The 23,225-nt window shown below is 37.8% G+C and overlaps 3 protein-coding genes across 10 annotated transcripts; 1 reads left to right on the forward strand and 2 right to left on the reverse strand.

Annotated features, from left to right (window-relative positions):
* Window positions 1-407: 407 nt before the first annotated feature.
* On the reverse strand, window positions 408-13,013 carry LOC120772327 (arylsulfatase B). 4 transcript variants are annotated; one of them, XM_040100861.1, is made up of 9 exons: window positions 12,907-13,013; window positions 6,975-7,112; window positions 5,562-5,721; window positions 5,125-5,212; window positions 4,861-5,027; window positions 4,427-4,651; window positions 3,614-3,932; window positions 3,114-3,539; window positions 408-625 (listed from the first exon to the last, which is right to left on the reverse strand). In XM_040100861.1, exons 2-9 carry the CDS (start codon window positions 7,098-7,100, stop codon window positions 454-456), a joined length of 1,683 nt encoding a protein of 560 aa, XP_039956795.1. In that variant the 5' UTR covers window positions 7,101-7,112; window positions 12,907-13,013; the 3' UTR covers window positions 408-453. The 4 variants fall into 4 exon arrangements, with proteins under 4 accessions (XP_039956795.1, XP_039956796.1, XP_039956794.1 ...); XM_040100862.1 differs by lacking the exon at window positions 12,907-13,013 and adding an exon at window positions 12,697-12,729; XM_040100860.1 differs by lacking the exon at window positions 12,907-13,013 and adding an exon at window positions 12,557-12,686.
* Window positions 13,014-16,198: 3,185 nt separating this feature from the next.
* On the reverse strand, window positions 16,199-21,082 carry LOC120771768 (zinc transporter 9). Of its 5 annotated transcripts, none has more exons than XM_040099958.1 (13): window positions 20,734-21,082; window positions 20,630-20,667; window positions 20,381-20,559; window positions 20,223-20,330; window positions 19,580-20,158; window positions 19,245-19,512; window positions 19,031-19,157; window positions 18,566-18,972; window positions 18,297-18,507; window positions 18,112-18,229; window positions 17,966-18,040; window positions 16,698-16,811; window positions 16,199-16,634 (listed from the first exon to the last, which is right to left on the reverse strand). In XM_040099958.1, the coding sequence occupies exons 3-13, from the start codon at window positions 20,483-20,485 to the stop codon at window positions 16,590-16,592; spliced, it is 2,157 nt and encodes a 718-aa protein (XP_039955892.1). In that variant the 5' UTR covers window positions 20,486-20,559; window positions 20,630-20,667; window positions 20,734-21,082; the 3' UTR covers window positions 16,199-16,589. The 5 variants fall into 5 exon arrangements, with proteins under 5 accessions (XP_039955892.1, XP_039955891.1, XP_039955888.1 ...); XM_040099957.1 differs by having other exon boundaries at window positions 20,381-20,568; XM_040099954.1 differs by having other exon boundaries at window positions 20,381-20,638.
* Window positions 21,083-21,463: 381 nt separating this feature from the next.
* On the forward strand, window positions 21,464-22,723 carry LOC120772694 (methylglutaconyl-CoA hydratase, mitochondrial). The gene has a single exon (XM_040101434.1). It carries the CDS (start codon window positions 21,557-21,559, stop codon window positions 22,436-22,438), a length of 882 nt encoding a protein of 293 aa, XP_039957368.1. The 5' UTR covers window positions 21,464-21,556; the 3' UTR covers window positions 22,439-22,723.
* Window positions 22,724-23,225: the final 502 nt, after the last annotated feature.

A 23,225-nucleotide genomic window follows, 5' to 3' on the forward strand; every position in this document is an offset into this window, starting at 1 on the left:
CATATTATCTAGTTAGCATTTAGTGCGTGTATATGAAATGCATGTGGCATATAAATAAGAACAATTAGTAAACTTAAAGTCTTAATGTGAAACTGCTAACCCTTTAGTCCCAAACTTTACAATCTTTGCATAAAGCTTCATGTTCTTCATCTCCATTTGAAAGTAGTCGTTCAACCTGACTGTATTTAACTTACTACTCATAACTCATTTCATAAAAGTCTATGCTAAGTTGTACTCCTTACCTTCTAAATACTCATGTTTTTGTTTATAAATAATATATACTTATATACATATATGTACATATACAAGCAAACACATGTAAATCTTAGGTTAATATTATAGCAATGAAACGGACAAGCAAATGTTACAATAAAACACAAAAATATTTGACGATTTTTATAAAAAAATATTGTGATTTTTATTTTTATTTCACGTTTTCATTTTTTAAAAAGCTCATTTAAGCTCTCCGGCAAGCTCGCTTGTCACTATGTCGCCAAAGTTTGTCCAAACATAGTTGTGCAAACGGGGATCGCCACGCGGATCGTCTGGTTTGTTGGAAGCAGGTACAGCAGTCTCGTTAAAATGCTCCAGTTGGTCCAAAAGGGTTCTCAGTATATTTGGATATCTGGAATTTTTTTAATGAGAAAGAAATTTATATGCATTTTCTAAAAGAAAACATAAAAATGTAACGGAAAATTTTAGTTTATGATAGTCATTCAAAATATTTTTAACAAATAATCGCTCCATGTTTTACTTCGAATCAATTAACAAATATAAAGGGTGATCCGTTTCATGGTTACCAATATTTTTAAAGAAAAAAACACATCACCTTTTTGCTTAGTGGGGAAAGTTTACTATCATTCGAAAAAACGTTCTTTGGCATTTATTTTTTGAAGATTAACTCTTTCAAATGTTGACCGCGGCTACGTCTCGGCTGGTCCATCTCTTGAGTGCAATTCTCGATGACTCGTTCGAGCATTTAGACTGGTAACTGCCGAATGACATGCGTGATGTTTTGCTCCAAGACTTTACATACCCCCAAAGAAAAAAGTCTAACGGTGTGATATTACAATATCTTGGTGGCTAATCGACCGGCCTAAAACGTGAAATTATCTGCTCACCAAAGTGTCCTCTCAATAAATCAATTGATTGATGCGATGTGTGTGAAGTGGCGCCGTCGACCAAAAATCGTCGAGATCACGAGCTTCAATTTCAGGCATCAAATAGTCGGTTATCATAGTGCGATAATGGTCGCCATTGACGGTTACGTCCTCACCGGCATAATTTTTGAAGAAAGATGCGCCGATGGTTCCACCGACTCTCAAACCACACCAAACCGTTGTTTTTTCTGGATGAACTTGCAGCTCTTGAATATCTTCAGGTTGCACATTTTCCAAATGCGGCAATTTCGCTTGTTTACATACCCATTAAGCCGGAAATGTATCCCATCGCTGAAAAAAAATTAGCTCAAAACCTCGTATCTTTTTGGAAAATTTTAACAGCCCATAGAGCGAAACGAAGGTCGATCGTCTTCAGTTTTTGCATAAGCTTTTCATTTTAAGATTTCGACGCTTTCAGTTTAAAGTTGCGCCGCATCGACTCTGCATGGCCTTCGCATACACTCTCAACTACGGCTGCTATATTTTCTTTACTGCGTGCTGAACGTGGTCTATTCGGTCGAATATTATCTAATAATGATACTAGTTTTCTGCATGTACCGTCGTTATTTATGCTCACCCGGTCAACAACTGTTCAGGAGTCTTTTCAAGATCGTGTGAGTAAAAACCATGCAAGTCTTCCTACACGGCTCTTCCATCAGGGCTACATGTACTTAAGGTATTCCACTTCGCTTTGATCTGCCTGTCAGCTCTATCGGAAATTTTAGTTTTTAGTATACTGATTTTCGGTACCCGCTGCATCTACTGACTCCCTGCTTCTAACGACATTCTCCAACGTAATGCAATCTGAGATTATTGTCTTGATTTCATGACAGTCAAAACATCCGCCTGGAAGATACTGCAGTATTCCGGAAGCGTGAAGGGTCGCCTAGGACCCAGCTTCGAGCTAAAAATTCCGACTCCCACTCTATTAGACATATTTGAACCGTCTGTATAGCTCTTGTAAGTTCTGCTAGAGAGTCGCATGCACCCTCTTTTATGGTGACCTGGAACATTGTCTCCCAAATACAGCGTAAGGATATATGGTGTGATTTGTCCAACTGCCCACTGTATATTGAGCTATGCCCGAAGATCCTTGTAGAGGATTTTGTAAAGCTATGCTATGTAAAGCTGTGCATCCACTGCAATGTCGATTGGTGGTAGATTAAGCGAGTCGCTGTATCCGCCCCCAGTATCTTCTTACATATGTATAGGGTTCCACTGACCTTTTTCACTCTCTCCTCCACATTGCGCCTCCACAACAGTTTGATATTCAAAATGACTTCAAATGAACTTGGTATTGTTAACTCAACGCCGTTGGACTTCGAGGGTATCCATGTTGGGTTTTTGATCCTCCTTGTAAAGAGTACCATATCCGTTTTATTGGAATTTAGCTTCAGGTTGGGCAGAGTCGCCTATTGGCATATGGTACTTAGAGTATTTTTCCATCACGTTACTGATTGTGTCTAGAAACCTTCCCGTGAATAGTATAGATATGACGACTAGGCCCTCAGTTTGGGTGTTTCTCTTTCAAATTTATTCAGAAGGTCATTAGCTGCAAGTGACTAAAGAAGTGGTGACAGTACACCTCCTGAGGAGCTCTTGCTTGCAGTAATTCGAGCAAACTGGCTTCGTTTCATTCTACGTTTATCCTACTGCAGCTCAATAGGGCCAGTTCTATTAATTGTTAAAACATAACAATTTTCTCTTTGTTATAAAATCTGCCAAACTAATGTTATATTAAAGCTTTTTGTATGAAGATCTGGCATCAAATTGTTCAATAGATAAGCAGACATCCCTATATGAACTGAAAAAATTTTCGAAACGTACTATATGTAAATATAATGGCTTCAACATTCCACAATTTCCCTACAATACAGACGCCTTAACACATTTGAAAATACTCGAAAAACCTTGGACTAAATCTCAACCTCAATGCAGTTCTTGCAAACTTACTTTTCAGCTTGATTATAGTATTCGCAGGGATCATCTCTCACATTATATAAGCATGGTTTCTTCTCCTTATAAGCGCATATGTTTGGCGGTGTCTCCATCACACACTTAACTGTTGCAGCCGTGCGCATTCGTATCACCTCCGCCACACTGGGTGTCATATTTAAGCTGGCCAAAGCATGACCGACCGGACAACGTTGTAACATCTTCAAATTGTATGCACTAGCATTACGTTCACCCGCCGGACCATACCAACCATTCCACATTAAGGGATAATTAGTGCCAAGCACTAACTTCCAATCGCCCATAGTGAGCGCTGCACTGCCCCAGATATCATCGATATTGTGTAGGATGGTGCGACGCGGCGAGGGCTCATCACGCGCAAGCGCATTCCAAATGCTAATGCCATCCAGTGTTGCAGTGCCGTTGCTTTGAGAAAGTATTAAAAAATAAAGGTCTTACGTATGTAAGCTGTCACGCAAATTTGTGTGCTTGCTACTTACTGCAGTTGCTCAGTTTGCCCACCAGTCGCCGCGCTCAGCAATGTCGGCAACCAATCTACGATGTGCATGCGCTGTTCGGCTACACGTGGACGTTTCTGCAGACGTGGCGACCACAGCAACGCTGCGCCACGCACACCGCCCTCCCACACTGAGTTCTTGACGCCGCGAAGTGGCCAATTGGAGGCGTGATTAAGATTGAATCCCTCTGGTGGACCACCATTATCTGTGCTGAAGACAATTATGGAGTCTTCCAGCATTTTATGTTTTTGCAGTTCCTGTACGATCAATCCGACCGAGTTATCCAACTGTGTTAGCATGGCTGTACGGAATGAAAATGGAAATGGGTTAATTAAAGATTATTGTAACGCAGAGATCGTTAAATTTGGCGGTACATTAGCCGGACAATAGTAAACGAAATCTTCCAACAACATTCGTGGATCTCGTGGATCTAATGACGGATGTATTGCATTCATATCCTACTCTCTAAAAAAAAAAATATGCAATATCTAGTTAAATGGCCGGTAGTTAACATCTTTTTCCAGTACGCGCGACTTTTACGGAGTTAAGGACCTCTCGATCCGGTAGTTAACGTCGTTTTCCAATAAGCGCGAGTTTTACGGGTTTAAGAACCTCGAGATCTATTTGTTTTCATCGCTCTAACTCTTTTCCCGAAATCTCGTTGAACTAACGAAATCACCACTTAAACTATATATGGTACTCCAGTATTGATATATTCTTATAATCAAGGTCTTCAGACCCGAGTTATATCGATTTTTGAAGAGTTTAATTATTTTCATTTGACCTGTGGCTTACCCGCAAATCGTCGCCTTCCCATCTCTTCGATATGATCGAGCTTTGCAACTGCTTCATCCGGCGCTGGCAGTGGATTATATGGATTGGCTGAATGCACCGCCGCGTGAGCGACGTAAAGAAAGAGCGGTTGGGCGGTTGCATTATGCGCAGCAATCACACGTACCGCCTCTTCCGTAACTATGTCGGTGGTGTATTTTCCATGAAAATCGTAACCGATATCCATACCTAGAAATGTCGATATAGAATTTAAAAAAAAGTCTAATACAGTGCATATCAGAGTCTTTTAGTTTAACTCCTGTGAGATCTTTGTATTATTAATCTTAAAAGTTCAACGTCATACACTTTTAATAACGTAGTCTTATCCAAAGACTTCAGATCCAGTCAGTTAAATTTTGAAAAATATATTTACGTCTTATAAGTCTTTTCACAATTACCTTTCCGCATATCCAAGCCCCACATGCCATGCTCCACTGCTGTATGATCGAAATAATCATGATGTCCCGTCCAGAAGCCTACGTGTGACTTGAAGCCGCGCTGTAAAGGCGTATACACACTTTTGTAATGACCCAAGTGCCACTTGCCGGCAATGTGTGAGGAGTAACTGGAATATACATTTTTAAAAAAACAAACGGTATGAATATAAGAAAGTCATGAAAAATTTCATAACTCTCAAGGTCGAGTTAGATAGTTGACCTTACCCCAGTTCGTTGAGGTACTGCGGTAAAATTTTCTCAGTCAATGGCAGACCTCGCGGTTCCGCACCATACAGCACCGTATGCTGCATACCTAAAGATAGTGAAAGAAACACCAAAATTTTAATTTAATTTCCTGAATTCTGTAATGTGGAGTATAGTTGTACATAATATATACAAACAGTTGAAAAGAGGGTAGCTTTAAGATTGCTTATTAGCTTTGCGACCTCAGGAAGGACTTTATTTATTGAAAAAAATGTGTAGAAATTTCGACTGGATATATCAGCAAAGATATACAGATAGTCATCAAACCATCGCCTTCATCAGTCGCTGTATATAATCGAAACAAAGTCGGTTTCAAAGCTCAAATACAAAACAGTTGGTCTAACCAAGCTACCTATTAATTTCTAAAAACGTAGAATTTATTTTAATTTTCATCTCACCGGTATGTATTGGATATTTTCCCGTCATCAACGCCGATCTGGATGGTGTACATATTGGATTTACATAATAATTATTCAATATGAGTCCAGAAAATGCTAATGCATCGATATTTGGTGTGGGAATTTGTGCTGAACCATGAAAGCCAACATCGTTGAAGCCCTAAAATTTAATTAGAAGAAATATAATATATTCGTTAAGCCTCATCCTGGCAGAGTAATACATAATTATGTTCATAAATGTATGATCCTACAAGTTTTAATCACTATTTGAACCTATAAACCAAGATACGGCCTATTAAGGAAAAACTGGTTGTTGGAAAACTTTAGCGTTTTGCAAGTCTAGGCCTACAGCTTAAAATTATACACTCCTTCCGGGAACTAACTGTGTCTTGAAAGTAAGATAGGAACTGTAAAGTACTGGCATCGCAAGAGGCAGTCAAAATAATGAGCTACGGAGGTTGAGGCTAATGAGGCTGAATAATAGCCTTGACAGACGGCAGCGTTAATCCGGATTAACTGCGCACTTAATCAGATCCAAATTTGTAGGTGACAGACGGCAGACGGATGCCAACGAAAATCTCACAAACTCCCTAAAATTTTGAGAGTTATTTTTGGATTCAGCAACGGAGTTAGCTGTGGTAACTCCTGAATTAATCCCGAAAAATGCAATTAATCTGGTTTAACGCTACCGTCTGTCAATGCTATAAGGCTTCTTTCATTATATTGCGTTCTACTCTTCGATATTTGGATCGCTCGACTCTTAGAGAGGCTCATAAGCGCTGCCAGACAATATTTTCCTATTACGGAGATTCATAAACTCTACTAGTCCCTTATTTTCCTAGGTCGGAGATTCATACTCTCTACTATACAATTATTCTCCTAGTACGAAGAGTTCCAATTGGTTGTTGCGCTATTATATGGGTATACTACCGAAATTTTCTGAATAATAGTGGCATGGATTGAACTCAGCACTTCCGCCTTGTTTGTTGCACTCGCATTATGCTCTTATTTCTTCAACCGCTTAGACTAATTATCTGGATTCGTCGATGTATGAAGGACTACATAAATTATTAAAATGCCAAAGTGCTGGATCAACTTTCTAAATTCGATCCTACGATCGAATCTAAGCCAGAAAAATCTAACCAGATTAGATATTCCGACAGTCGGGTCAACGTAACCAGAACAAACCCAGATTTTTATCTGTCCAAGAACTGTCAAATCGGAAACATTCCTCTAAATTACTTCGGCAATCTTTTCTGCCGCTGCAGCTACAACAACAATCTGCTTTGCAACCAATATCACTTATTAAATTGTGAACTCTCTATATCCCTTTGAAACGTTTTTCATACTTAAGGTTATAGTCAAATTATTTATGTAATTTTAAAGAAATTTAAAAATATCAACTGTACTTACCAAATCATCTGCTAAAATAAATATAATATGCGGTCGCTTCTCCTCAAGATTCTCCGCGCTGTTTTGTGTCTTGCAGGCGGGTAAACTTAGTAAAAATATTCCATAGAGTATTTGTGTAAATCTCATTTTGTTTTGATGCTGAAAATAGTTATAGAAAATTATTACGATGAGAATCGAGTCTTTGACAAATAAAGACTCATATGAATTTGGTTTGAATACAATATAGTAACATAGTACTTCGAAAATTCTAAACTTTTGACTGTTCAGATTTTTTTCATTCGAAATTACAGTTAATAACAGTGGCCTTGTGAGGCCTTTTCTCCATATTTCAAGAGACTTGAAAGCATTTATCAGTATCATGTTTTGATCAAACAGTGATACGATCTTTATATTTCCACTAAGCCTAACGGAAATTCAATACTGCGATTTTATGATCTGATCAGAGATTCAAAACTTTAGTTTCGAGTTACATCAATAAGTGTTAAGACACAGGTTGTTGAATAAAACATAACTCTGAGTATTATCGCTTATAAGATCAGCACATCAGTAGAAAAGCTAACGTCGATAACCTAAGGTAAGAGCAAGAGAGGTAGAGGTAAGGAGATGGAAGCGGAGATTAAACAGAAGCAGAATCTACAATGGTCTGCTCTTCCGCCGTTTGCTGCTTGGATCCCCTCTGTCGTCTCAAAATGCTTGCCTTTCATCGACCTTTTCAGACAAGGAAACAAAAAGAAGTCAGCCTGTCACCTGTGATTACGATTATATTCAGAAATAGAGGGTCACTTTCACACATGTTCAAATTTTCTTGGCACACTTCCACTCGCCGCAATTTCTGGTCGTCCGTGAGCACTTTTGGGACTATCTTTGCGCACATCTTGCGCATATTCAAGTGCTCCGTCACAGTGTCATGAACCACAGATTTTGATAAATTTAACATTTGACCAATTAAAGGAACACTTAGTCGACGGTCTGAGTTAAAAACTTTGCGCACACGAGTCATAATGTCAAACAAGGACAAACCAAAGTCGCAGATCTCCCAGCACGATCTTCATCAGCCACCTCTTCTCCGGTCCTCCAAAAAGACCTGGTGCCACAGAAACACACCTTCTTGCTAAAGCAACATCTGGGCAAGCCTGCTTGATCATATCAAACGTCTCTGTTGCAGATTTTCCGAATTGCACACAGAATTTAATCGCGTACCTCTGCTCTAAACGAACGCTGCATTTTCGGCTTTCATCACTCACATAAAAAATGTTTGTCCTGACTTTTCAAGTGCTTGGAGACAACTGACCAGCCGCTCGTTCGTTAGCTAGGAACGCCTTTTACCGAATCCAATCGGTACGCGTAGGCTCCGAAGTACCATCGGTCGCAAGAAAATCAGTCCTATTACTTTCCGGACAAACTCTGTAGGTATTTATGTACGTGAACTAGTCCCTGATTTTTCACGATATTTTTCTCTAAGAATATACTCATTTGTCGAAGCCGCCAATATAGTATTGATATAGCATATTGCTTTCATAAAAACTGAACGATCGGAATCAAGTATATCAATGGAAGCCTTTTCATTTGGCAAAAGATATATTCACGAAATTCAGCTTGAGTTATTGCCTAAGGCAATTTTTTTGCTAACCGTCTCAATTTCTTGACCTTCACTTGCCGGATGCAGCTGCCAAAGCTTTGACAATGACTCGTTCGTCACTTGTTTGTAACTACACTTACATATCCAAGTAATATCCAATATCGAAGTGATCTTCATTTCTGAGGTCATTCATATACTTACTTACATACATCTGTATCGGTATATATGCGGAAATGTAAGTATTTATCTAGTAACAATTAGTCAAAGTGCACTTGACTGTTGAAATTTAAGAATATAATTGTTTATAAGTAGAAGTGCATACTTATGTAAATTGTACTTCAAGGCAAATGTATCGGGTAGCTATTTATAACTACTTACACAAATATCCGTACATACTATATAGTATATACTATATATGTAGAATCTGAAATGTTATTTTAAAATTCACAAGATATATTCTTCAACATCAAAGACCTAGCGTAAACTGTGATTTATATTGAGAATAAACCCCTTTGTGGGCAGATATTTAGTCAGAAGACGTGTGAAGTTCCCTTAGGTTAGGTTAGCCTCAAAGATGTATCAGTAAAATAAATACACAGCAGATATTGTACGTGCTTATGTTCTACGATTAAGCCGTGAATCATTGGTATTCTAGAAGTATTTAGTATTCCTTATGAAGAGACTAAAATTGAGGATTTTTTCAAACATTTCTATGCAATTACATATATGTACACGTAGACACAAAAGCGCAATATGTAGATAGAATGGGTGCTCTAACCAGAGAACTTAAAATTATAAAAGTTCTCTGCTCTAACTAATGTGTCGTATATAATCATACAAGTTCAAACGGTAGCGATCTGGTTGAAAGACACCAGTAAAGTTTTCTGTCAACGAACACTATGAAATAATCAAGAAAAGATTTACCCGTTGGGAAATACTGCAGAGTCTTTAGTCTTTTAATGGACAAGAATCGTATCTTGGCTTGGAAACCAAGCTTATTGAGCTCTGTCAAGCGGTAGCGATCTGGTTGAAGGATACCAGTGAAGTTTTCTGTCACCGAACACTATGAAATAATCAAGTAAAGATTAATCCGTTGGGAAATACTGCAGAGTTCTTGGTCTTTTAATGGACAAGAATCGTATCTTGGCTTGGAAACCAAGCTTACTGAGCTCTGTCAAGTTCGGTTTCCAATCCAATCAAAGTTTAGGACGCATGCATTAAGCCTAAACGTATTCTCATAACATATTTGGTTGGAAAAGACAAGGGTTTTTCACTATACCTTAAGCGCACTTGGAAAATTTTTGGATGCGAAACAGCAAAGCGAATTATGGATGAGTAATTTCATGGCATTTAAAGTGGAAATATTTCATTGGTATGAAGAGATCACCACAAAAACAAATATTCCAAAGTTCTCTTTAAAATATTTTAATTTGAATGGATACAGACCCTTTGTACCTCGTATGTCGAAAGAGGAAAAGATAGACTGAGAAATATAAGACTATTAAGTATTTGAAAAACCTTTATCCATATTATGAAAGGCCACACATTGTTAACGCCTGAATGAGACTATTGCTTCACAACTTTGTAAATAAAATAAAGACTATATCTACAATATACAGTTCATACATACATATGTTTAAACAATCAATAAACAAAATTGTAAGATACTATACTAAATAGAACGAAAGCATTGTACTTGACAGTTAGCAATGACAGTGAAAAATACTGATTAACTTCGCAATATTGAACGAGTCTGTATATTGATTGTAATTAGACGTCAATACTGCGAGATACAACAAAATTTGGTTTAAAAAAAAGACTAGTTAACCGATTTTTTCTAGTTTACTACTGATAGGTAGTAATGTTAGATTAGTAGTCAAAATCTGCTTTTGATAATTTTCCTCATTTTATTCTTAGCCCTTAATTAGTGGCACGAGTATACGGGCCTCCCAAAGGTCAAGAGTAAGTAATATAAATAAGTGATACTAGAACTCTTTTCATTAATGGTGTTCTCACATTTGCTCGCCTGTGTCTGCTGTCATCAAAGAAACAGTCGTCGAATTCGCGACTTTGCTTCCATGTCACTGTTGACAGTCATAACTTCGAAGTCGTAGATATTTAAAGTAAAATCCTCTCTCGACGAAAAAAAACCAAACTCTACAAGTCACTCATCATCTCCGTCCGGCTATATGATGCAGAGGGATAGACGATGACAACATCTGATAAGTCGACGTTATGAGTTTTCGAGAGAAAGGTTCTGGTGAAAATTTATGGTGCCTTACGCATTGGCAACGGCGAACAACGCAGTCGATGAAACGATGAGCTGTACGAGATATACGACGCCATTGACATATTTCAGCGAATTAAGAGACAGTGGCTACGCTGGCTAGGTCATGTCATCCGAATGGATGAAAACACTCCAGCTTTGAGGGTACTGCGTCGAACCCGCAGGGGGAAGCAGCGGGAGAGAAAGACCTCCACTCCGTTTATATTTCATAATGAACCGGCTTACTTCGGAATGACATTTGCAAATCGTCGAAATTTATTACCAAAATAATGATTCGGTTTGAACGCTGCGTCCGGTAAATCTAGCAAGCATGGATCGGTTTCGTAACACGTTTACTCTACTGAATACTGCGTGTTCTCAGCGGGATCGTACAGTGCGCACCAAGACGCTATTGCTGCTGTGGTGCAGAGTATAGAAGACCGGAATGAGTCCGGCTGTCATTGCGGATAGCAATACGGGCTCTGTCCAACCACTTAATGGAGGATTTTGCGAAAGGATCTTGGGTCCATGGGTCAATCCATGCATGACTAGGAGCCAACCGACCATCAAGCACTTCACACGTTCGGTGAATGGGTCCACCATATCTCTTAAAAATGAAGAAATTAAAAATCTCTTAAATATGGAACGCTTGTTTAATGACTTTTCGTGCCTGCTCTGGAGAATGTGGATGTTAACGACCTTTGGTTGCAAAAAGACGTCACTACATGCCGTCACAGTCAACGAAACCGTGAATATATTGAAGGAAACTTTTGCTGAGCACATTATGTCGAGTCGTATGCCTGACGCGTGGCTAGCAAGATCGATTTAACTCCGCTGTACTATTTTTTATGCGGTAATGTGAAGTCGCTTGTCTACGCAGATACAGACAGCACGATTGACGCATTATCCTCCAAGATTATTCGGCGCGTTATTACAGTGGTTGGAAGTTGGGTCTCTCGCCTGGAATTTTTTCGAACGGTCGCGACGCTTGCTTGCCTGAAATAGTTTTTTAAAGTATAATGTCAAACCCTTTTCTATATAATAAAGCTAAAATCTGGGCCAAAACATAAAATTTTATTAGCTAATAGTGTTTGGACCTTGATTCGAAACTGTAAAAAAATACAATGGAAGCCATACTGATCAGATTAAGTCTAAAATTTAGCAAAGTTTGGGAAAATCATCCTCGGGATTATCCACTTTGTACCAATTTACCATAACAGTAGGGTCTACACAACCGGAACCTGTGATACAAATCGGTTCATTAATACAAAAATTCACCACAAATGGTCCATCTATCAGCTATGTTATTGTTAGACATGGTAATGCTTCACAGGATGAAGTCTTTGAGAAAATTTTATTAGGCTGAAATATGGCGGTTGTATCTTTAGGAGCTTGTCGAGTTTTCGAAGCATTGACTTCCTCGATAAACAACTGAATGGTTTGTATTCGGTAGATTACACATTTATGGCTAAATTTCAGAAACCTGGAACTAGACCGACAGTGTTAGCGCACTCAACCGTCACACGAAAACGGCAAATTACCAAAGGTATGAATTTCCAAAGATAAGTATGAGAAGCCGTGAATCGATTCGTTTATACAAAACTTTGATTTTTGACTCTTTATCCCTCAAATTACAAATCTGTTCGCATCCTATCGTTTTTAGTTTCCACTTTTCGCTCTAAACCTGCACTTTTTGGCATTTTTTCCGTGCGCTAACTGAGCCAAGCGGCAACTTACAAATTTATTTTGCAGTCGATTTCCTTGAGTAAGCATTTATTTTGTTGTTTTTATTATTGGCTTAATAAATTAACACTTCTTTCCTTGATAAGGTAGTCGGTAATTCTCAAAACAAAAATAGTTTTTTTTCTTTTTTTTACCGTTTAATACAGTATTTTTTGTTTATTTGCTTTCGTTTAATGCATTTCTATGTTATTGTTGTAATTGTTGTTTATTTCACTGAAAATTTTTTCACGTTTCGCACACACTAACTTTCGACCGAAGCATGTGAAGGTATATGCTCTTATCAGGCGCGTACGCGCTCCATCATAAAAGGTCTCTCGCAAATTCGCTTTGGACAGTGGCTCTACCTTTTAAGTACGACAAATCGTTAAATTAATTTATTTCGTTAGTCTTTTCTGCAATTTTGTTGCTGTACACTTATTGACAATTGTCTTTCGGAGCCACTTACTGCCGTTGGCGCGCACCGCTAAATTCAAACTGAATTGAAGGCGGACCAGCGGCTAGCGTAATCCAGCGCTGGCGAGCATAATGTGCTAAACGGTGCGCTGCGGCCGCATGTGACAGGTGTGGGCCGGAATTCTCTGCTATGTTAATTCGAGTTGACTTTAGTTGCCTTTTAAGGAGATGTTATGTAAAGGCAGCTGGACTTACGTATAGTAATTAAGTGACCTCAGTGAAAGAAGGCGATTTTATCTTAGCGCATAACTTTTTTAATCATTTAGAATTATGAATAAATAAAACAATTACTTAGGCGGCCTTATAAAATTGTATCTAAAAACACCGAGTGATAGTATCTTGATAATTTTCTCGCAGGTTCAATAGAAGACTGATATTGCCACGCTTTCTCTTGAATTAACGAGTCCCACGACAGTCGGGTCTAAGTAACCGGAACGGACCTGGACTGTTAACCGGCCAATGACTGCCAACTCGTCACCATTCCTCCACTTTACCTTTCAATTGCCTGATCAGTTGTTATTGGTCTTAACGCTGGTTCTAAGGTAGATAAGTTAGATACCTACGACTTCGAAGTTATGACTTTCAACAGTCGCATGGAAGCCTAGTCACAAATGCAACTACTGTTTGTTTCATGACAGGAGATATTTCGTCTTGCCCTCGTTGACTACGAGACCCATTTACTTTGCTTCCTCATCCAGTGTGCAGAAAGCAGAGCTAAGGTCACAAATGTTGAGGCTTGCACGAAAGGGAGAACTGTCTGAACTCTCGTTTGCCATCGAACGGCTCAGAGAGCTCCTTTCCGATCCTGACGGAGACTTGGTTATTGCTCAATGTCAGTTTACACAGCCGTTTTAGTTTTGCAGGGAAGGCAAATTCAGATAAAGGCAGCTCCTTTTCGTGCTGTCGAAAGCAGTTTTGAAGTCGACGAAGAGGTGGTGTGTGTCGATTCTCTTTTCACGGGTCTTTTCCAGAGTTATGGCGCATGTTGAATATCTTGTCAGTTATTGATTTTCTAGGTCTACAGCCACACTGATAAGGTCCAATCAGTTTGTAGACGGTGGGTTTTAATCCTTCACACAGTACCCTCGATAGAACCATATGCATATGCGATGTTGAGGATACTTATCTCATAGTAGTTGGCGCAAATTGTGTGTGTCTACCTTTTTGTAGATTGAGCACACTTAAATTCCAATCGTCGGGCATACTATCGTCGGACCATTTTTCGATAGTATTGTTTGTTTGTCGCTGGGATTTCTGGGTACTTATAAATACCCTAAGGAAATCATTTAGTACTGTAAAAATATGAAGAAACTAATTCATCCCTTTCTGTATAGTCGTGTCGGCATGGCAGTTGGAAGCCCATCGAGTGAGGTCTCTGCTTAGGGATGTTATAGGTTTGAGAAGTGGGAATGTACCAAAAATCTCAGAGATACCTCAGTTAAGCCTTAAACCATAATAATCAAATCACGAAATGTTAAACTTTTGGTTATGGAACCCTTGTACTCCGTTATGCGCCTCTAACAACAAACCGGTCTAACATTTCACGTTAGCCTTCCAATTAATAGCTGTTACGAACGATTAGCTGAGAAATTTGCATGATAAAATGCCGGCATCGCCTACGTTCAATGGCTTAGGGAACCCACAAGCGTATACATACATATGTTCATATACATATGTATATATGCATACAAGTAAATAATTCAAAATGTAAACAAAAGCAAGCGAGAGAATAATTGTTTATGTTTACAATTTAAACGAACGCGGCGGGTGCGGTGGGCGTGGCTATGCAAATTTACGTGTCGGAAAGTAAAAGTAAACAAAAGTGACAGCATCTCGGCATCTCAAGGCACTTACGAAAATATGCGCTTACAGGTATATATGCATGTACATATGTACACACATATGTATATAATACAGTACTTATGTATAGTACTTTCATACGATTAAAATAAATATAAATTAATAGCATGCGGCTTCATCCGAGAGATCATGTTGGAAAATTTGCGCGTACGAATGCGAGGAAAATGGTATCACTGAACTCGTTTGAACTCGAAAGCTTTGGCGACACACCGAAATATGAAATTATGGCATTTAAACTCAGCGTATGGGTTTTAATAGGTGATATAATTGGAAACTGTTTTTTCTGGCCTAAATTATAAAGGGTTCACTTTTAACAGTAACAATGTTTGAAAGCGAAGATAGGTAGATTAGATAAGGTTAAGTAATCAGGTTTATAATAGGTTTTGAATAAAATTCGAAGTTTTGAAAAAATTCGAAGTTTTGAAAAAAATTCGAAATTTTGAAAAAATTCGAAGTTTTGAAAAACATTCGAAGTTTTGAAAAAAACTCGAAATTTTTAAAAAATTCGAAGTTTTGAAAAAATTCGAAGTTTTGAAAAAAATTCGAAATTTTGAAAAAATTCGAAGTTTTGAAAAAAATTCGAAATTTTGAAAAATTCGAAGTTTCGAAAAAAATTCGAAATTTTGAAAAAATTCAAGTTTTGAAAAAAGTTCCAAGTTTTGAAAGACATTCGAAGTTTTGAAATAAATTCGAAGTTTTGAAAAATTCGAAGTTTTGAAAAATCTGAAGTTTTGAAAAAATTCGAAGTTTTGAAAAAAATTCGAAGTTTTGAAAAATTCGAAGTTTTGAAAAAAATTCGAAATTTTGAAAAATTCGAAGTTTTGAAAAAAATTCGAAGTTTTGAAAAATTCGAAGTCTTTGAAAAATTGAAATTTTGAAAAATTCGAAGTTTTGAAAAAAATTCGAAATTTTGAAAAAATTCGAAGTTTTAAAAAAAATTCGAAATTTTGAAAAAATTCGAAGTTTTGAAAAACATTCGAAGTTTTGAAATAAATTCGAGATTTTAGAAAGAATTTAGAAGTTTTGAAAAAAACGCTCTTTAAAAAAAATTCAAGGTTTTGAAAAAAAAGCAAGGTTTTGAAACAAAAAAAAATCGAGGTTTTGAAAAAAAATTGAGGTGTTGAAAAAAAATCGAGATTTTGAAAAAACTTATTAAAAAATCGAAGTTTTGAAAAGAAACTAAAGTTTTTGAAAAGAAAAAAATGCTCTTTAAAAAATATTCGAGGTTTTGAAAAAAAAATTGTACAAAGTTCGAACTTAAAGAATGTTGCTTTTCAAAATACTTTGCAATATTTTAGTGCAAAAACCAAAAAAAAAACACAATTTTCATAAACATAATTACAATTTTATTATAATCATTTTGCTCCTGTAAATAATAGTTGATGAATTGGATTTAGCTTTTATACCAAAATAAATTAAGTTGCTTCTTTAAGTTAAGTATAACAGTAAAATAATTATTAATTCAAGCATAAATAAGTAAAATTATTGTGGTTTCACAGCATGAAACTTAGATAACGTTTCTAGCGTCCAAATTGCGCGTCCATATCGATAAAAGTAGCACTCTTCGCTTATATACAACGAACGGTACCACCACAAAACACGTGCAGATTGAACATAATGAGTATACACGTACATACGTATGTTTGAACCTGACGTTTTGGCCGTTGCGCTTTACACACTAAAGTAAAGTTAAATACAAGACTTATTAAGCAGTTTACAAAATCTCTAGATCACAATGTCGTATTTCGGGGAATTTTTTCTGCAACGAAAAACGGGCATATAATTAATACAAATAATTATATACAAAAAAATGATTTCATACCCTTAGCTTCATTTCTATTCGATCAATTTCGCCACCCATGAGGTCAACAATATTCTCGCCGTGCTTCAACAGAAACTCCTCCAGTTCTTCAACTTTTTGGAATGATTGTACCGTCTAAAAGGAGTTACATAAAAGAAATTGAGGTTAGAAAAATGTTTAACAACAATTTTTAGTTAATAGTGACACAAGAAAAAACGTTAAAGTCGGTTGCATCCTTGCCATAATACCCTTCACAAACAAATGCCATACAAAAACTCAATTTTGAACGGTCAGTTTGTATGGCAGCTATATGCTATAGTTGTCCGATCTGAACTATTTTATCAGAGTTTTTACCATGGTCTTGGAAAATAACCCATGCCAAATTTCGTGACGATAACTCATCAAATAAAAAACTTTTCCGTACACAGACTGGACTTTGATCGATCAGTTTGTATGACAGCTATATTCTATAGTGGTCCAATCTGAACAATTTTCTCGGAGATTATACCCCAGTTTTGGACAATAATCGATGCCAAATTTTTTGAAAATATTTTGTCACATAAAAAAGTTTTCTATAAAAGGGCTGGATTTCGGCCGATCATTTTGTATGGCAACTATATGCTATAGTGGTCCGATCTAAACAATTTTTTTGAGGATTATAACTTTGTCTTGGATAAAACTCTCTGTCAAATTTCGTGAATATATCTCATCAAACAAAAAAGTTTTCCATACAAGGAGTAGCTTTTCAGTGATCAGTTTGCATGGCAGCTATATGCTATAGTGACCCGATATTGACGATTCCGACAAATGAGCAGCTTTTTGGAGAGAAAAGCACTGTGGAAATTTTCTTATCGATATCTCTTTAACTAATGGACTTCTTCTCCTTCTTCTTTACTGGCGTAGACACCATCTACGCGGTTATAGCCGAGTTAACAACAGCACGCCAGTCGTTTCTTCTTTTCGCAATGTGGCGCAAATTTGAGATTCCTTTTTTAATGCGTTGCCATGGTCGTCATTATTTTATTGGGGACGTTTTTTACGTTGCTGGTCCCAAAACCAGCGCACAACCTTGGGGAGGAATGATTCGCATTCTCACTTAAGCTCGCCTTCAAACGTATGTTCTTAGGCTACCCAGAGGATACTTGGTCTAAGACCGGAAGTCGTGCACTGCTTGAGCCATATGTAAAAGAATCATTTCTGGCCACTCCCAAGTAAATGGCAATCAGAGAACTTTCCTCACTTGCGTGAACTTTTATGTTTCTACAACAACAACGATGAGCATTACTTACTCTCAAGAGATCGTTCAATTCCTGTTTATCCAAATATGAGCGCGTTAACTCACGACCATCAAAATCCATTTCGGCCTAAAACAAATTTTAACATGTTTGAAATTTTAGCACGCATTTACAACATTTAAAGTACAAGCTTCACTCACCTTGTAACGCACTAGAGAATTGCCCATATCAATGCCTTTGACATCGTGTATGGCGCGTATCATCACATCGCTCTCCAACTCAGCGTTTATCTTATTCAATAAATCCTCTGATATTGATCTTGAAACGACAATAAAGCGCCGTTATAATTATGCATGCAAACACATTTTTCTACAACAACACTTACTTGCCTACCAGCGCCGTGGCATTTGTGTAGATAATAAAGGAGGCTACAGCGCCCAAAATGCCGCCCACCAGCAACGAGCCAACAGCATCGAACACCGGCAGGCCGGTAATTGAAGTGAGACCCATGCAAGTGGCTGCTACAGCCACGCTGGTCACAGCGGCAGCGTCCTCAGTGAGCACAACATTAACGCAGGGATCTTTGCCACTCAACACTGCATACAAATTGTTAATTAAATGTAATTATATAATTTATGTAGCTTGAGAACGCACCGTAATCCTTGAACGACACACCGCTACACTTAGCAGCGCGTTGCAATTCGTTTAACGCCACGATGAGTGTGGCACCCTCAGACACCAGCGAACCGCCGAGTATGAAGAACGCCCAGAAGAAATTCTCTACTGGTTCTGGATGCATCAGACCCGTTATGCCGTGATACACCGATAAGCCAGCGCCCACACAAAATATGCCAACACCCGAAATGAGCGAAGAAACATACTTCATATTACTATAACCATAAGGATGGTCCGAATCGGCCATTTGTGTCGACTTGTGTATGCCATAAGCTAAAATGAGTTGGTTTATGGTGTCGGCTAGCGAGTGTATGCTCTCGGCAAACATGCTGTGAGAGCCCGAGTACACCCAACCGCAGGCTTTGAAGAGGAAATTGAGACCGTTACTGCAGAGGAATATATCAAGAATTATGACAATCTGTGAACATTGGACGCATCACTTACATGCCAATCGCAATCAGCACTACCTTTCCCGATTTACCCGTCAAACCGGGCTCAGAGTCAACCACCACTGTGCGCGCGCCAATTTCCCGTCGATAGTCGCGCAAGCGGCGCTTCACTGTGAAGAGATCTGTAAACCAAAACAAAAAAACAATAAATTCGGTTGCATCGAACTTGATTTGGATTGGTCAGTTTATAGGACTGTCAATGTAATTACTTTGCTGATGTTTCTTGCGTTCTACTTCGCGCTTCAGCTGCTCCTTAAGCAAACTCTCACGTGAGCCCCACACACCGATCGCCTTCGCTTCGACATCTTTACGCCAATACACCGTTATAGGTGGCTCCTGTTCGTATGGCGAACGACGTTTTATCTTAGATAGACTTTCCAAGTCTGACGCTTTCAGCAAAAAATCGCTCATAGCACGTGCGGGAGTTATGAAATTGCGCTCCAAAGAGGAACGATTGAAATCCACCAAAACGCGCTTCTTTAAATTGTACCAAAATATGTTTATGTTATATGGATAATTTAAAAAGTTTATACAGTCTTCTTACCGGCTTCTGCACAACAACCTCGGGTACTGGCGGAGCTGCTTGCTTTGTTTGTTGCACAACCGTTGTTGTGACTGTCGCTGTGCCAATATCCGTTGTTGTGGTCGTAACGACTTTTGGTTTTGGTTGTGTTGCTTTTGCTATGGCCGCCTTGGCTTTGGCCGTTGCAGCTGCCATTGTCGCTGCAGTCGCCGCTGCATCGATGGTGGGTGATGCCTGCAATTGCGCAGCGGCTGCTTGCGCGGTCTCTTTTAGCACATCATTAACTGGTAATTTCGCTGGCGGGATTATTGCGTCTGGCACAACAGGTGGTTTTGTTTTCTCGAAAACTATATCATTTATTTTCGAGCCTTCTATGGTGGCAGTGATGGAGAGTATGCCTTTTTTGGTTTTAACCTCCATCGTTTTAGTTTCGCTGGCTTGTACAGCATCGGCCGCCACAGACGCGCTGTTAGTTGTGGCAGATTTCATAATTTGCTTAGGTTCTGTAGCGGATTTTTTGGTAGTTTTAACTTTTGAGGTCGCCTCATTGCCAATACTGGCAGACGAACTGGATGCACTGGTAACAGCAGCAGCTTCAACCTAAATAAAATGTATATAAAAGAATATTTGTTACAAAAATTTTGTTTAGACGGAACTATGTTACCTTCTTCGAGGAGGAAGCGCAACGCAAGTGTTGCTCATTGGCGAATTTATTTGAAATTCTGCTGTATGTAAAGCTAAATGCATTATTACACGACAAGTGTTGATTAAGCTGCAATTAAAATGTATTAAATAATTTACAACTTCAAATTTCAAACTTACCTTTTCAATGGACACAATATTTCTCAAGGCATGCAAGCTTCGTCGCCCCAAGAAATGCTGCCGCACGCGCAGCACACGCACAATTTCAGCTGTACGCGGCAGCATGTTGTATTGGCCGTTACAACAGTGAGCTGTGGTTGTTTGGCGTCCTGTATATACTTAATTAGTTGCGTGCAGAACTAAAAGTACTTTAAATGAACTGTTTACGATTTATATTCTTAGTAATGATGCGCGCAATTAGATATTTACACTGATTCGCTGTCGAAAATATAAAAAAAATTGAATCACTGCAATGATATAAAGCAGACAATCACAAAATTATTTTTCTAAAAACTTTTGGTGCACTTACAAACCTCTTATTATGCTAATAAATTAAATGTGATGTGTTTGTACTAATTAGTTAATTTATTTGCTTTCGAAGTATTTGTGTAAAACATTCCTTTGCGTTTATTATTCCTTTTTTGTTGCCTACAACAGTCGTATATTTCAGGTGAACTACGTCATCAGCCAAACAGCGTAAAGAAGTTTGCACAATTTGCCACCAATGAAATATTATATTGTATAAGCGGATATTTAAATTTTCATCACTTTATTGTATGTCCTTTATATAAACAACATGCATTAATCTTGTATACAATTTTATAAAATTTTATATTAACTTTAGTTGCCGAAGCTGCTTCTTTAAATTTCTATTGTGTCAGTTGAATTTGACAACATACCGCATCATTGTTTTTATACGCTTTTTGTTTTTGTCTAGCCAATGCACACACCATCTGATAACATTCAAACATTCACAATAGAATGTTATTTTCCAATTTGAGTAAAATAAAACACAATAATCATATGTGTAAAGCATACACCTAATCATTTACAAATACTAATTATTATTAACATTATAATTATCAGTCATAATAAAAATAATTTACTTTCATAACGTTTTCCAATTAAATGAAAAAAATAAAATTACAGTTTTTCTTACCTTATATTACCCTATAGCTTTTACGAGTTTTCTTTCTTCTGCTTTTCTAACAGCTGTTTCTCTATTATTTGTTTTGCTTTTATTATTCCATATATCAACCGGTCTTTGACAGCAGCGTGCTCGTCATTGTTTTATAATCACTTTTTATAAAGTTTATTATTTTCTAGTATAAACTAACAAAACTCAACCATAACATCATGTTGCGTAGCCTAACACGACTTACATCGCCAACATTATTCAACACACTACGGATTCGTGGTTTTGCAGCTGCGGAATCTGGTAAAGAAGTATTAGTGGAACGCTTGGATGGCGAACGCAAGGGTATTACAGTAATTAGTCTCAACAGACCGCAGGCGAAAAACTCTTTCAGTCGTAGTTTGGTGGAAGAATTCGAGAGCGTAATAGAGGAACTGGAACAAGACAACGGTTCTAGATGTGTGATTTTACGCAGCTCATCGCCTGGCATATTTTGTGCTGGTGCTGATCTCAAAGAACGTAAAACCATGTCGCCAGATGAAACAAGCGCATTTGTCACAAGTTTGCGTGAATTGCTAATGGCACTGGAACAGTTGCCGATGCCATCAATTGCTGCACTCGATGGCCATGCACTCGGCGGTGGATTGGAAATGGCTTTGGCTTGTGACATGCGTACAGCGGCAGACAATACGAAAATGGGTTTGGTAGAAACACGTTTAGCAATTATACCCGGTGCAGGTGGTACCCAACGTTTGCCACGTATACTTTCACCCGCGTTGGCCAAAGAACTCATTTTCACATCACGTATACTCAATGGTAAGGAAGCCAAAGATTTTGGTATTGTCAATCATGTAGTGCCACAAAATGAAAGCGGAGATGCTGCTTATCAGAAAGCTTTGGAAATTGCCGAGGAAATATTGCCAAATGGTCCGGTGGGTGTGCGAATGGCAAAATTGGCAATTGATAAGGGCATACAAGTTGATCTAAACACTGGCTATTCTATTGAGGAAATTTGCTATTCTCAGGTTATACCAACTAAAGATCGCTTGGAGGGTTTGCAGGCATTCGCGGAGAAACGTAAACCAGTCTATAAGGGAGAGTAAAGTAGATTTAATAGTAAATTAATAATTGCAAAACAAACACATAAAATTATTATTTTTGATTGCGCGCTTTATATTTGTCTAACAAATAAAAAAAAAATAGTTTATAACTCAAAACGCTTTCATTTTGAATGTTTACATTTCTATTTTCTTTACATTTCTATTAGCTTCTTTGCTGGAGTCCTGTTGGTATATTTATGTGAAGAATGTTGTGTAGATTGCTAAATGTGCTAAGTTCGTTTTTATAGAAAATGCATTTATTTTTATCATCCTTTTTAAACTTGTGTTATTTTCCCAAAAAATTGTTAACTATAAATATTATAATAAACGGTTGAACTGAATATTAATAGAACTGAATATTAATATTTTTTTAATAAAAATAAAACACATATAAATGATCAGCATGAAGAGCAGATATTACTACAACTGACTTCCAGACGTAGACCACCTGCACCATTCGTTTTATAAACAGCTGGGAGCTGAATTTCGAGGTTCTCGGACTTTAGACATAGACTGGCCTTAGTGGCCTTTTAAAATTAATATGTGTGTGGGAGTGTCTCCGCTAATGTTTCCTCTCCTTGAGCTCTGCTCCTGGACTCTATAAGAGTTGTTGCTCTCGTATGTACTTATTCTTCTCCACATCTTAAATCTTAAGTAGGTCTAAAAAATATATGTATATGTATATTAATAATACAAAAACTAAAAATATTTTTATCGCTATACAGTACGTACTTAAAGTGTGCGACACGCGCAAGTCTCTGCAAACAAATTGATAAAGGCACATCACTTA

Source organism: Bactrocera tryoni, chromosome 3 (assembly GCF_016617805.1).
Source record: "Bactrocera tryoni isolate S06 chromosome 3, CSIRO_BtryS06_freeze2, whole genome shotgun sequence".
NCBI classification, from domain to species: Eukaryota; Metazoa; Arthropoda; class Insecta; order Diptera; family Tephritidae; genus Bactrocera; species Bactrocera tryoni.